Consider the following 12,104-nt stretch of genomic DNA (forward strand, 5'->3'; position numbering starts at 1 on the left):
AAGCATTTAGGAGAGGAGCTGGGACTCAATTATTATTAGGTAATGCATACTTTAAGAACAGACACGGAAACAAGACTGTAAGTAACTAAAACAGGCCGTTAATTTTAACTAACTAGACTAGGTTGTCAAAGAAAACATTCACAAAATAAGAAACTTGGCAGATATTTCCCAAAAAGGTATGAATAAAACTATTTTCTTATTTAAAAAATGTGTTGTAACAGGTAGGCGTGGGAAAACGCAAATGCAAACTACACTGAGATCCCATCTCACTTCTTCACTTGGTATTAATGGTTAACACCAAGAAAACAGACGTTAGTGGAGATGTGGGGAAAAGGAACACTTAGGACCTTCTGGGGGTACCAAGCAAATTAATATGAAGGGTTTTCAAAAAACTAGAGAACTGCTGGGCAGTGGTGGCGCACGCCTTTAATCCCAGCACTCGGGAGGCAGAGGCAGGCAGATCTCTGTGAGTTCGAGGCCAGCCTGGTCTAGAAGAGCTTGTTCCAGGACAGGAACCAAAAAAAGCTACGGATAAACCCTGTCTCGAAAAATCAAAAAAAAAAAAAAAACCCCAAAAAACTAGAGAACTAACACATGACACAACTGTGCTGCTCCAACAGCCTCTTGAGGGCTGCTTTAGTCACAATAGCCAAGATACACAGTCAGACTAACTACCCATCAACAGACAAGCTGATAAGGAAAATGTGTTGTAAAGATGAAATTATGATACCTGTAGGAATATGTTAAGCCGCCACTCAGAAAGGCAAGTACCAAACATTCTCCCCTCTGCAGAACCTAAATGTAAACTTATATACACATGAACTAGACAGATGATGGTTAGATAGGCTGGTAGATGGTCATAGGAAAATATAAAAGGAGTGGAAAGGAAGAAGTCTATACACAAGAAATAGAGGGTACAGAGAAGAGGGGGTATGTTACATGGAAGAGGAACTGTCTGAGTAAAGGAAAAGGGTAAGGGGAAAGTGTAATCATACAAATGTAAAAGAGATTTTACAACCTTACTATTTTATATGCCAATTAAAAATCAAATACTGACAGCCCAAAAAGCGTTATGAGTTCAATATAGTACACAAGATAACTCTCCTACTAATACTTCTACGTCACAGTAATAAAATGTGCTCAGATTTTTTCCCATCTTCTCAAGGGCCTGGACAGCATTTATTTCCCTCTTACCTTCCTGCTCTTCCTTTCCTCTGTTTGGCATTAGCTTTACTAACCCACTCAGCAGACATGGTACTGATGTTGTTCTGTGTGTCAAAGTGTGTCTCTTTAATTTTTCCTCCATCTATTACATAAACCACATCATCTATGGTGATGCTATTTGGAAAATAGATACATAAAATATTATAAGTACATCAAGCGGACCATTAACTTATACCAAGCCTATAGATTTTAAAAATATTTTTTTTTTACTTTTACTTAAAATATATTTTTACTGAGTCGAGGTTTTAGTAGTTCGAATCTCACTACTCTTCTCCCATGTTTCAGTTTTACAGTAGCCAAGCCCACAGCAGGCAGCATCATCCGGCACTTGCAGTACTTATGCAGCGATTACATCCTCATCATCCCACAGCCATCTCCTTAGCATTTCCACGACCATATGACAGCTCTGAGAGCCGAAAGGACTAGGGTCTAACAGCAGCTTCTAGAAAATAGTCTGTTTCAGCAACTGAGCTTTAAATGTCTCATTAAAACATTAGAAATGTCTAAGGCTGCATGTAATTAATTATAAAATAATACTATCCCTAATTGGAGAACAGAAAAAAAAGGACTAAACCCACATCAGCTCCCATGTTTCTTTAGAGAAGTTTTGAAAAACAACTTCTTAAAGGTCTTCTTCAAAAAGAAAACTAAAAACAGTATAACAGCTTTAAAAAGAAAACTAAAGTTTACATTTGATTTTTTAAAAGGATTAAAGTATCTTATAGAGAACAAAGGTTTAAGTATGCTAATAATGTAGGGGCTCAAAACTTAATATAACCAATAGCTGATATTTAAAATAGTTTTTACCTAGTCTCTGCAATGTTGGTAGCAATTACTATTTTCCGAACGCCAGGGGGAGTTTTTTTAAATACCTGTAAGAAAAAACACATCAAAAGTATACTAATTTCTGACATACTTTTACAATGTTACTTCTTGAGATATTGTGATCAATTTTAGCACTTCTCTTTATTAAATGCTATATGTTTTGTTTATAAATCTATCATTAACACACACATTTTCAACACGAGGAAATCCTCCTTTGGTAAGTTAGCTACCACAGATGCTACGGCAAACAGAGGCGCTCCACTTTTACCACATCCTTAAGGAAAACTGGTGAGCAAAGTAAGAAAAAACAGCTCTTTAATCAAGGACAAGAAACATCAGAGAAGCAAGATCTATGAAGTCTCAACACAACTGCCTAAACAAGGCCTGATCAAGGACAACATCGACAAACATACTAACATTGAAACGGGAAAGCCTTGAGGCCTCGACCCTTGAAAGAGAACTACAGACACCTAAGGAATGCTGCAAGCAGGAGAAACAGACTTTCTCAGGGAAGAGCACACCAGCTGATTAACCAATACCAAGTGGGCTGCCCGAAAAATCACATACACATAACCAATATTATACAGACTCAGCAGGTCACATTTATATATTTAAGAATGTGTTTACACATACACACCAACAACAACACAAACAGAGGTCATGAATTTGAAAGAGCAGTGTTGTGTGTGATGCACAGTAAAGGTGAGAGGAAGGAAAAAGCGTGGGAAAACAATGTAAGTAATGCTTATGTTTGAAAACATAAATAAAACTCAGTAAGTAACTGTACAGTTAGCCTCAATCCGAGACAAAAAACAAATTGAAGAACATACCTGTGTCTGGTTTACTGTAGGCATCAATGAATGTAAAGGTATAATAAGAAATTTATCTGAAAATTAAAAAGTAAATTAAAGCTCCATTAAGCATATATGGCACATGTATGAAACAGTAAATTTAGCTGTTGAATCACACAGTTCTTATAAATTTATATTTCTACATATAGTCAAACTGAGCTTTTCTACAATGGGTTTCTGAGGGCTCCAATGAGTTCCAGTTAACACATCTACATTTTCATTTGTTAATCTATTTACTTATTGATAAGCATTTGCTTATCAATTCTTTTCAAGATCAAAACAAGCTTCTTTGCTGTTAACGTGAACCTGAGTGTGTGTCTGTATGTATGCCTGTGATGGCCAGAAGACAAACTGAAGTTACAGGCAGTTCTTGAGGTGAAGTGGTGGGAACTCAACTCAGACCCTCTGGAAAAGCAGCAAGCATTCTTAACCACTGAGCCATAACTCCAGCCCCTGCCCAAATTCTTAGAATTTCTTGAAGTGGTGGGAGGCAGCTTTCTAAATCACACCCATGAAAGGCCACTAATTGTATCCTATTAATAAAACCTCCAATGAGAGGGGAAAATTTGAAGTCCGTAAATACCAATATTTTAATTTTAAAGCTCAATCTTATTAAGGAAGTTCAAAGAAAGGGTAAAATAATACTCTCATAAAACTAAAAAGTTTCAAAATTGTATCCCATCTTCACTTATGACTCAGAACTTCTAGAAAACATTCAGTTTCTTAAATGAAAAAATCCATCAGGCCTTAGACCCCTCAAAATCCTTTACTAATGTAGTCCCATAAGTAACAACTTCTTCACATACTACATGAATTCAAGTAGCAGTGTTGGAATTATAGTATAATACACTTATATAATACCTGATTTAAACATCACTTGTGACATCAAGAGATCGTGTAAAGTGCTGATATTGTCCCAGCCTGGTAAAAAGACCAGTATCGCACCATCCTATATAGACAGGAAATCACTATTAAGAGGACCTCATCAATAATCACAATAACAATTCTATGCACACTTAAATCCTCACTAAAATTATAGCAGCTCTGAATTTTAGCTATTTAAATGAATACAGATCCCCTTAAGAACTCAGATTTACAATCCAGAGATAATTTGTTTAGTCTTTTCTTTAAATAGGTTAAATGCCTAAAATATGTTATTTTGAGATTTCCTTCCAGTCCACTTTGTAAAAGCACTTAGGAAAGTGAGGTTTTCATGACTTTGATATGTTAATAAAATTAAAATCCGCATTACTCGAAGAAAAACTAAACAAAACTAACCTCTTCTTCCAAAACAATGTATCGAATAAGGGCAGCAATCAAATTCAGATCAACTTTATCATCATCCATCCTTTCCAAAACATCTACGGTACTTGCAGAGTATCTACCAAGATCACACAGAAAGTCATGACATGCTTGGCAAGTTTTCTGTAGCTTAATCAGCTATAAAACCTTAACGTTAACTCAGTCTGCATATGAACAACCAATCTACAGATAAGAGAAAATTAAAATTACTGGGATAATAACAGGTAAGCCAAATTGGCAGTGTGTAGCTGGAATGCAATTCTCCCCTTCAAGCACATTGCTGGTTCAGTTGTTCAGTCACTGTGTTCTACCCTCAAGTACATACTCACCTTGTTCGCAGCTCCTTTATATACGCTGGCCAGCGTTCTTTATAGATTGCTTCTTTTTCCTCCTTTTCTTGTCTATTTACATGACCCTGCATGAAACCCCTCTTGAACTGGGATCTATGTTCTTTTTGTTCTGGAACATATCTAAAATAAAAGAGTAGTATGTATCTTCCTACATTTAAAACATTATGGCTTAAAGTATACCTGCTTTTACATTGGAGATTTCAAACCAGATTCTAAAGAACATTGTCGCTATATTTTCCAGCAAATGTTACCCAAAATATTAATTTAAGTATTAATACATAAAACTTCACATTTAAGATAAAAAGTATTCCCTATTAAAGCACGTAAGTTCTATAAGCCAGCTCAACAATCTAAATGAAAAATAATTTCTGAGCTACGTTTTATCTTTAGTTTTAAGTTTGCTCCAAAATACAATTTTTAAATAGAAAGTCCAAAGTAAGACCTAATGACAGCTTCAGAGAATAATTTGGACTCTGAAAGTTTTTTCAAACGAGACTGTGCATAAGATCCCTTGTAAAACATCTAAAATAAGATTTCTATATGCATGACTTCAGCCCAAGGATTTCAATTAGATACTCCAGGAGTGTCAGACACACGCTAGCACTGCAGTTCTGCTGCCACGTGACAGCGAAGGGGAGACGCAGACGCAGTTTTCAAAACAAAAGAGGTACATGTGTCCAAGAATTATTCACCTGCATTGTGAGCTCTGAGAAAGAGGGTAGGAAGAGACAAAGGAAAACTAAAGCTACTTTAACCCCAAAGGCTCTCAGAATTTAAAGGACAGCATCTAGATTGGAATGGGGTGAATGGAGTCTAAATTCAGTATCAAAAGAACATCTGTCTCAGACAGAGTAAATGTCTCACATGACATTTAAGTCACAAAATCAGGGAGATGAAAATCCCAAAATGGAACTCATGAAAGAGGTGGCGACACTATAGCCTATGACCCTAGAGATGCTAAGTAACAAGGTGAACCCTAAGGAAAAGATATATAGATCCACCTAGAAAGGGGAAATAAACAAGATCACCTGACAAAATTGGAAGCATGGGGTGTGGGGGAAAGGGAGGGGGAAAGGGGAAAAGGAGGAGAGAGGAGAACTTGAGGGAACAGGATAGTCAAGATAGGGAAAGGACAGAGATGGAGAGCAAGGAAAAAGATATTTTGATTGAGGGAGCCATTATGGGACTAGCAAGAAACCTGGCTCTAGAGAAATTTCCAGGAATCCACAAGGATGACCCTAGCTAAGACCCTAAGCAATAGTAGAGAGGGGGCCCAAAATGGCCTTGCCCTGTAGTCAGATTGATGACTATCTTAAACATCACCATAGAACCTTCATATAGCAACTGATGGAGACGAGCAGAGACCTGTAGGGAAGCACTGGGCTGAGCTCCCAAAGTCCAGCTGAAGAGTGGGAGGAGTGAGAATATGAGCAAAGAGGTTAAGACCATGATGGGTACACCCCCTGAAACAGCTTACCTGAGCTAATGGGAGCTCATCAACTCCGACCAGACAGGGAGGAACCAGTATAAGGCCAAGCTAGACCCTCTGAATGTGGATGACAGTTGTATGGCTAGGGCAGATGGCAGGGCTACTGGCAGTGGTACCAGAATTTGTCCCTGCTGTTAGTACTGGTTTTTGGACCCCATCCTCTTTAGATGGATACAGGCTGGATATAGTGGGGAGGGCCTTGGTCCTTCCTCAGAGCAATGTGCCTTACTCTGAGGAGTGGACGGGGAGGGGGGAGGTGAAGGGGATGGAAGTAGGGGAGGGAGTGGGAACTGGGATTGGTATGTAAAATGAAAAGATAATTTGTTTTCTTTTTTTAAAAAATAAAAGTGAGGAAAAAAAAGAATAAATCTGAGACAAGCAGAGTGATATATTAGTACTTTTTAACTGATTTTACTGCCTAACATTTACCTTATTTTTTCAATGATATCTTCCAAAAGATATTCCACAACTGGAAAAGTAAAACCAGGTATATGTATCATCGGACAGTTACCTACAAGGGCAGACAAAAACATAACCATGACTTTGTATTCAATGTTCAAAATTAAAAATCAGCACACTACAACTAAGACAGCACAATATTCTTAACCCAAGAAACAGTACAGTGCTACATCTTCTAGTTTCCCACCTGACTTTTAAAAGTCTAGTTTTTGAGTTATTTTACTTCTACAAACTGGATAAAGCGCTCATAGTTGTAAGAACTGAATATTAGAGCCATTTTAGATTGAACTCAAAATATATTAAAAATCTATTATTCAAGATCGCAAAATGATGAGTCTTAGTTAAACTGACAAACAAGATAAAAAGCATTGTTCTCTGTGGCAGCCAGAATGGGTGTTGATAGAAAGTTAAAGCAGGAACTCATCAAATGTTGAAATGTTTCCACCTTAAGGTCACTAACAGATTATCTCTGCCATAAAATCCTTTTTGTCTCTCATAACAAGCAAGTCAAGTACACAATAAATAAACACCGAGAAGTATGAGAGGTCAGCAGGCCTGAGCTACTGTCCCTGTTCTGTATCTCACCTGCATAAAACTGAGTTATTCCTATCAAGTCCTTAGTAACAACCAGAAAGACACGACCTTCCCCAGCTAGAGCAGAATGTTCTCAAGAGTGAGCTGGGATATATTCTATAGGCATTCTTAAAGACTGAAAACAACTGCGTTGATACTACCATTTCAATTTCTTAAAGACTGAAAACAACTGTGTTGATACTACCATTTCAATTTCTTGTCCTTCCCCCAAGTATTTCTGTTACCCTTATGAGAAAGACAGACACAGAGGAATAATTCTACACAATGTACTTTCCCAAGCAGTCAGATCTAGCTTCTAAGTCTCTGTTAACTATGAAATGACAATCCCTGTTAATTATGCAACCTGGGATAAGTCACTTAACAGTTGAGGCTGCATTGTCATTTGCAAAACTGAAGCAATACTAGTACCTACCGTAAGATTTCCCAAAAAAACAGTGAAAAGGTAGCTCACTACTATGTGGCACACTGAAATCGCTCTCTAAGTGAGCACTGACACTAGCCAACTGTCAGCCAAGCCCGTGACAGAACATAAATGCTATGGAAGATCTGCATGCACACAAAGAGAGAGAACATAAAAATGTCATTCCTGTGGTTTGATTTCAGTGATGCCACATCACTGTCTGGTGGCAGCACCAAGAAACTAGCTATCTTCAGAGTGGGAGCGAAGGGATGCTACCACTTAAAACAGCAGGCTTGGGTCTTTTATCTAGGAAACTAGAACACAGTTAAAATACAATAAATTAGTAGACACTCAATTTTATTACATTTAGTACTGTCTGTATTTCGTTGCTGTTGTTTTGAAGTTTATTTACTGGCTTTGTGATACCTTTTCTAGTATAATTATCAAATTTTACTCACCAAAATATTCTGAAAATTTCTCAGCATTCAGTGTTGCACTCATCAATATTACTTTCAGGTCGGATCGAAAATTGAGAAGATCTTTAATGACAGTCATTAGAACATCTGACTGTAGATTCCGTTCATGAATTTCATCAAGTACAATATGGCTAACACTGGACAAACGCCTAGAAGACAAATGTTAAATTTGTAACTTAGTTTAAAAATGAAAACCATTTTTAACAACACAGTCCTGTTTAATAATTACGTCTCTGGACATCTGTGAAGTCCATATAACTTTGGGGAGGGGTGCCTGTCTCATGTAGCCGAGGCTGGACTTGAATTTCTTAGTTGTCTCTCAAGCCCAGGTTCAAAAGCATAAGCTATCATACTCAGCTCTATGCTATGTTTTTTATTTCTTTACCAAAACATACTCACGAGTCTGACTGGAGCCACTGAAGAATGATTCCTGTTGTGCAGTATAAGATAGAACCTTGTTTCCTTGGCAACCGACTGTAAATGAAGATACACATTATTAATTCTTGGTTTTCTTTAAGGAAGTACTGACTTCCACAAAAGTTTGAGAAATCTTTATACTTAGCTTTTAATTATAATAGCATGAACCACAATGAAGTAATGAGAAATACTATCCTTAAGTTTACTTTGACACTAAAATTATTTGTTTTACAGGTGCAACCTTTAACAATTAAAGATTGAATGAATTTATGGATCCCCTAAGATTCTAGTTTGGTAAATAGAAATTTCTTCACTTGAACAGATCAACCTGAGCTCTAGAAAAGGAGCTCAAACTTAGCAGAAATAGACAATGAAGTTAATGACACAAATATCATTAAATAGAATCTATCAAGTAGACAAGTGGGATCAACAGGTACAAGACACCCATTTAACAGGAATAATGATCTGCTACTAAAACTCATTTTCAGTCATTCTATAATGGGAAAGCACATTTTTGCTTTTGTAATTTTTGGTATTTTTGGTTTTCAAGACAGGCTTTCTCTGTAGCTTTGGAGCCTGTCCTGGAACTAGCCCTTGTAGACCAGGCTAGCCTCGAACTCACAGAGTTCTGCTTCCTGAGTGCTACGATTAAAGGAATGCACATACATATACACATGCACGGACACACACACACACACACAAATAAACGTAATTTAAAGTATGTAAAATATATGTTAATTCTAAAAACAAGAATCAACATAAGGGGGAAAAAAATCTCCTGATCCAATGTTTCACAAAAATCTACCTGCATACAAAAAGTGAACCAAAGTGAACACTGTTTACCTTTGGAGACGAATCTGGTATCCAGTGCTATTACCATTGCCGCAAGACTCTGCCCTTTCTGCAGCTACTCGCTCAGCAACCTTTAATTTGAAACAGTTGTAAATAAAATACAAATTCCTTTAGACAAACGCACTTAACTGTCATAACAATCTGAAGTTTTAAAAAGTAGTTGATTTTCAAATGAGGTAAGAAACTAGACACTCACTGATGTCTGAGTTACCTAAAACTATGTGGTGTTTTCTTTGAGGATGGAACAATACCAGCTTCTTTTGTTTTTCATTTATCCTAATAAAGACCTTCAAGACTAAATTCTTTCTTATTTCATCATTATTTCCACAACATCTTTCCATGAGACTCTCTGACTAATTACTCTTTTTGACTTTTCTGCAGTAGTTAGAGACCATAGTCCAAACTTGAAAACTGCAATTTGAAATTAAGTACATATTGATAATTTCTCATCTATTCTTCTACTTATGTGTAGCAGAGACTGGTGTCTAACTCCTTGGCTGCCTGTTTTCGAAGGCAAATACAAATATCAAATCAAAATGGAAAATGAAATTTAATTATAATCACTGGTGACTCTTTCACTCCTTGCAATGGTAGGCTAACAGATTATCTGTTCTAAACCACTACAGCAAAAGGAGACTTCTGAAACAGTATCTTATTTTTACCCTCATATGCTTCCTCTGAGGAGCTTCATTCAAAACTCAGGGTCTATAGAAATACAGTTTCAAATACTAACCAAGGCTTCAAAGGTCACTATTATTCCTGTACTCAAACACTAAAGGACAGATCACTGAAAGAACACTCAGTAAGCCTAGTGGCAGAAGTTACAGAAGCCCACAAAAAAGACTACAGCTTCTCATAAATTCTATAAACGTTTTATTGGCTTTTCAGTTTTTAGATTTGTACTGGAACTAATTAATCTTGAATGTGCAAGCATCTACTGTTGATGGAGGAGACATTATCCACTTTTCAGGTATTATCAAATATTTGCCAATTAAGCATTTGCTCTCATAGGGACAATTCTTAAGTATAATAAAGAATCACTGCAAATCTTAAAAAGCAGTTAGGTTCAATCAAAATTCCTTGGAGAGAAAGAATTTTCACAAGTGAGTAACAGTTTACTTACTGAAATGGCACTAATTCTTCTCGGCTGAGTACACACTATTCTGCAGGCAGACCCTTTTCCTCTTTCAATGTAGTCATCCAAGATGAATTGCGTAACCTGAGTGGTTTTGCCACAGCCGGTTTCACCACTTATTACTGTTACCTGATGGCTATTGATTAAATTTACCAGTTCCTAGTTCAAAAGAGAAAATAAGTGAAGAACAGCACTTACTAACTTAAATCTGAAAAAATATTTCAAGTTCTTTCCAACTAAAGGTAAATAAAGACTAATTATATAGTAAATTACACATATAAATCTTAGAGGAAATGATATCTTAAAACTTTTAGATACACACTAATAATGTTCATACTAACAATTCACTATATTAACAAAACAATCACCCTGCTGCTTCAAGAATGTTATGTATTTTTGCCCCTCGCCTTTAACCCAGCCCTCAGGTGGATCTCTGTAGAGTTCAAGGCCAGCCTGGTCTACAAGAGCTAGTTCTAGGACAGGCTCCAAAGCTACAGAGAAACCAAAAAAAAAAAAAAAGTTATGTATTTTAATATAAAACTTACATTTACATTTAAATTTTTCCTATTTATTCTAACAATGTATAACATTTCAAATTTAAACACTAAAACAGCTGGTAAACATTTGATCCTCAAAATCCATCCATGGCTTCTATACATGGAGAACTAAAGCGCAGATGAAAAGTTTTTGAACAATTACACCTACACTGAACTTGCCATAACTCCCTAAACAATACAGTACTTAACTATACAGCACTTCCATACGTTACTAGAGTGACCTAGAGATGACTCAAACTATGTGGGGGAACATGTACAGCTTCTACGAAAATGGAACACCATTAATAAGAATGTGAACATCTCAGGCTTGTGGTACCCAAATACCCCAAACACTGAAGTGGAATGTAACTCACTCATTCAACAGATAGCTTCTGGTTGCCAATGTATCGGCAAGTGTTGTTCCAAGTTAAGATACAGAACAAAGGAAACAGACCCTGACTTCAAGAACTTACATTAGACTAGGAAGGGAACACACAGATGTCAGGTGTAATAAGTGCTATGAAAAGTAAAGAAAAAGAAAAAATAAGTAAGATTGGGAGGACAGAGCCAGATAAAGGACTATGTTATCTATATAGGGAGTGTGTGATGAATGGGACCCATCTATTAATAACACTATTCTCAGTAGTTCCTTATTTTTAATTCAAGAGCGTGGTCTTGAGTTAAGAGCAACATAATCTTTCAGAGACTCATATGGAAATTCTACTTTTAGAATTTAAGTCTTTGGACAAAAATATCAGAAAACTGCTTCATATATTTTTAAGAACGCTAAAGCATTCAGTTAACATCCCTATGAGAAGGTTCACTAACTTTTGTTTCTTCACAATGTGGACCTTCTTTTAAAAAATATGTTAAACTTTTGGGAAAATCAAAGAGCACAAAGCATTTTTACCTTTTGCATTCCATATGAAGGCAGCTTTTTTCTGAAATGCTGAAATTTAAACAAAAACCATTCTCAGAATAAACATCATCAAATTATAATTAGATCATAGATAAATGTGTTAGACAAAGAATTTTCCACTATGTCATAGTGCACAAACAGAATTAACTACAAGACGCTTACTAGAAGTGTCTTCTTCTAGGTTAGAGAATGCCAAGTGACCCATCACCTGGTAATACAATAACAACTTCTAAATTCTTCTATCACTTTATTCTATTTTTATTCTAGATAACCAG

At 36.4% G+C, this 12,104-nt stretch overlaps 1 protein-coding gene across 1 annotated transcript in view; it reads right to left on the reverse strand.

The window, feature by feature from the left end:
- Dhx36 (DEAH-box helicase 36) overlaps positions 1–12,104 on the reverse strand; it is a 30,654-nt gene that overhangs the window by 11,515 nt on the left and 7,035 nt on the right. The window contains exons 4-15 of the mRNA XM_075950404.1: positions 11,821–11,859; positions 10,363–10,533; positions 9,231–9,310; positions 8,370–8,444; positions 7,953–8,119; positions 6,471–6,552; positions 4,532–4,672; positions 4,179–4,281; positions 3,762–3,849; positions 2,880–2,935; positions 2,032–2,096; positions 1,195–1,338 (exon numbers count right to left, since the gene is read on the reverse strand). Of these exons, the coding sequence (XP_075806519.1) occupies positions 1,195–1,338; positions 2,032–2,096; positions 2,880–2,935; positions 3,762–3,849; positions 4,179–4,281; positions 4,532–4,672; positions 6,471–6,552; positions 7,953–8,119; positions 8,370–8,444; positions 9,231–9,310; positions 10,363–10,533; positions 11,821–11,859 (1,211 nt within the window). The remainder of the gene's footprint in view (positions 1–1,194; positions 1,339–2,031; positions 2,097–2,879; positions 2,936–3,761; positions 3,850–4,178; positions 4,282–4,531; positions 4,673–6,470; positions 6,553–7,952; positions 8,120–8,369; positions 8,445–9,230; positions 9,311–10,362; positions 10,534–11,820; positions 11,860–12,104) is intronic.

This window comes from Microtus pennsylvanicus, chromosome 16 (genome assembly GCF_037038515.1).
Source record: "Microtus pennsylvanicus isolate mMicPen1 chromosome 16, mMicPen1.hap1, whole genome shotgun sequence".
Classification (NCBI taxonomy): domain Eukaryota; kingdom Metazoa; phylum Chordata; class Mammalia; order Rodentia; family Cricetidae; genus Microtus; species Microtus pennsylvanicus.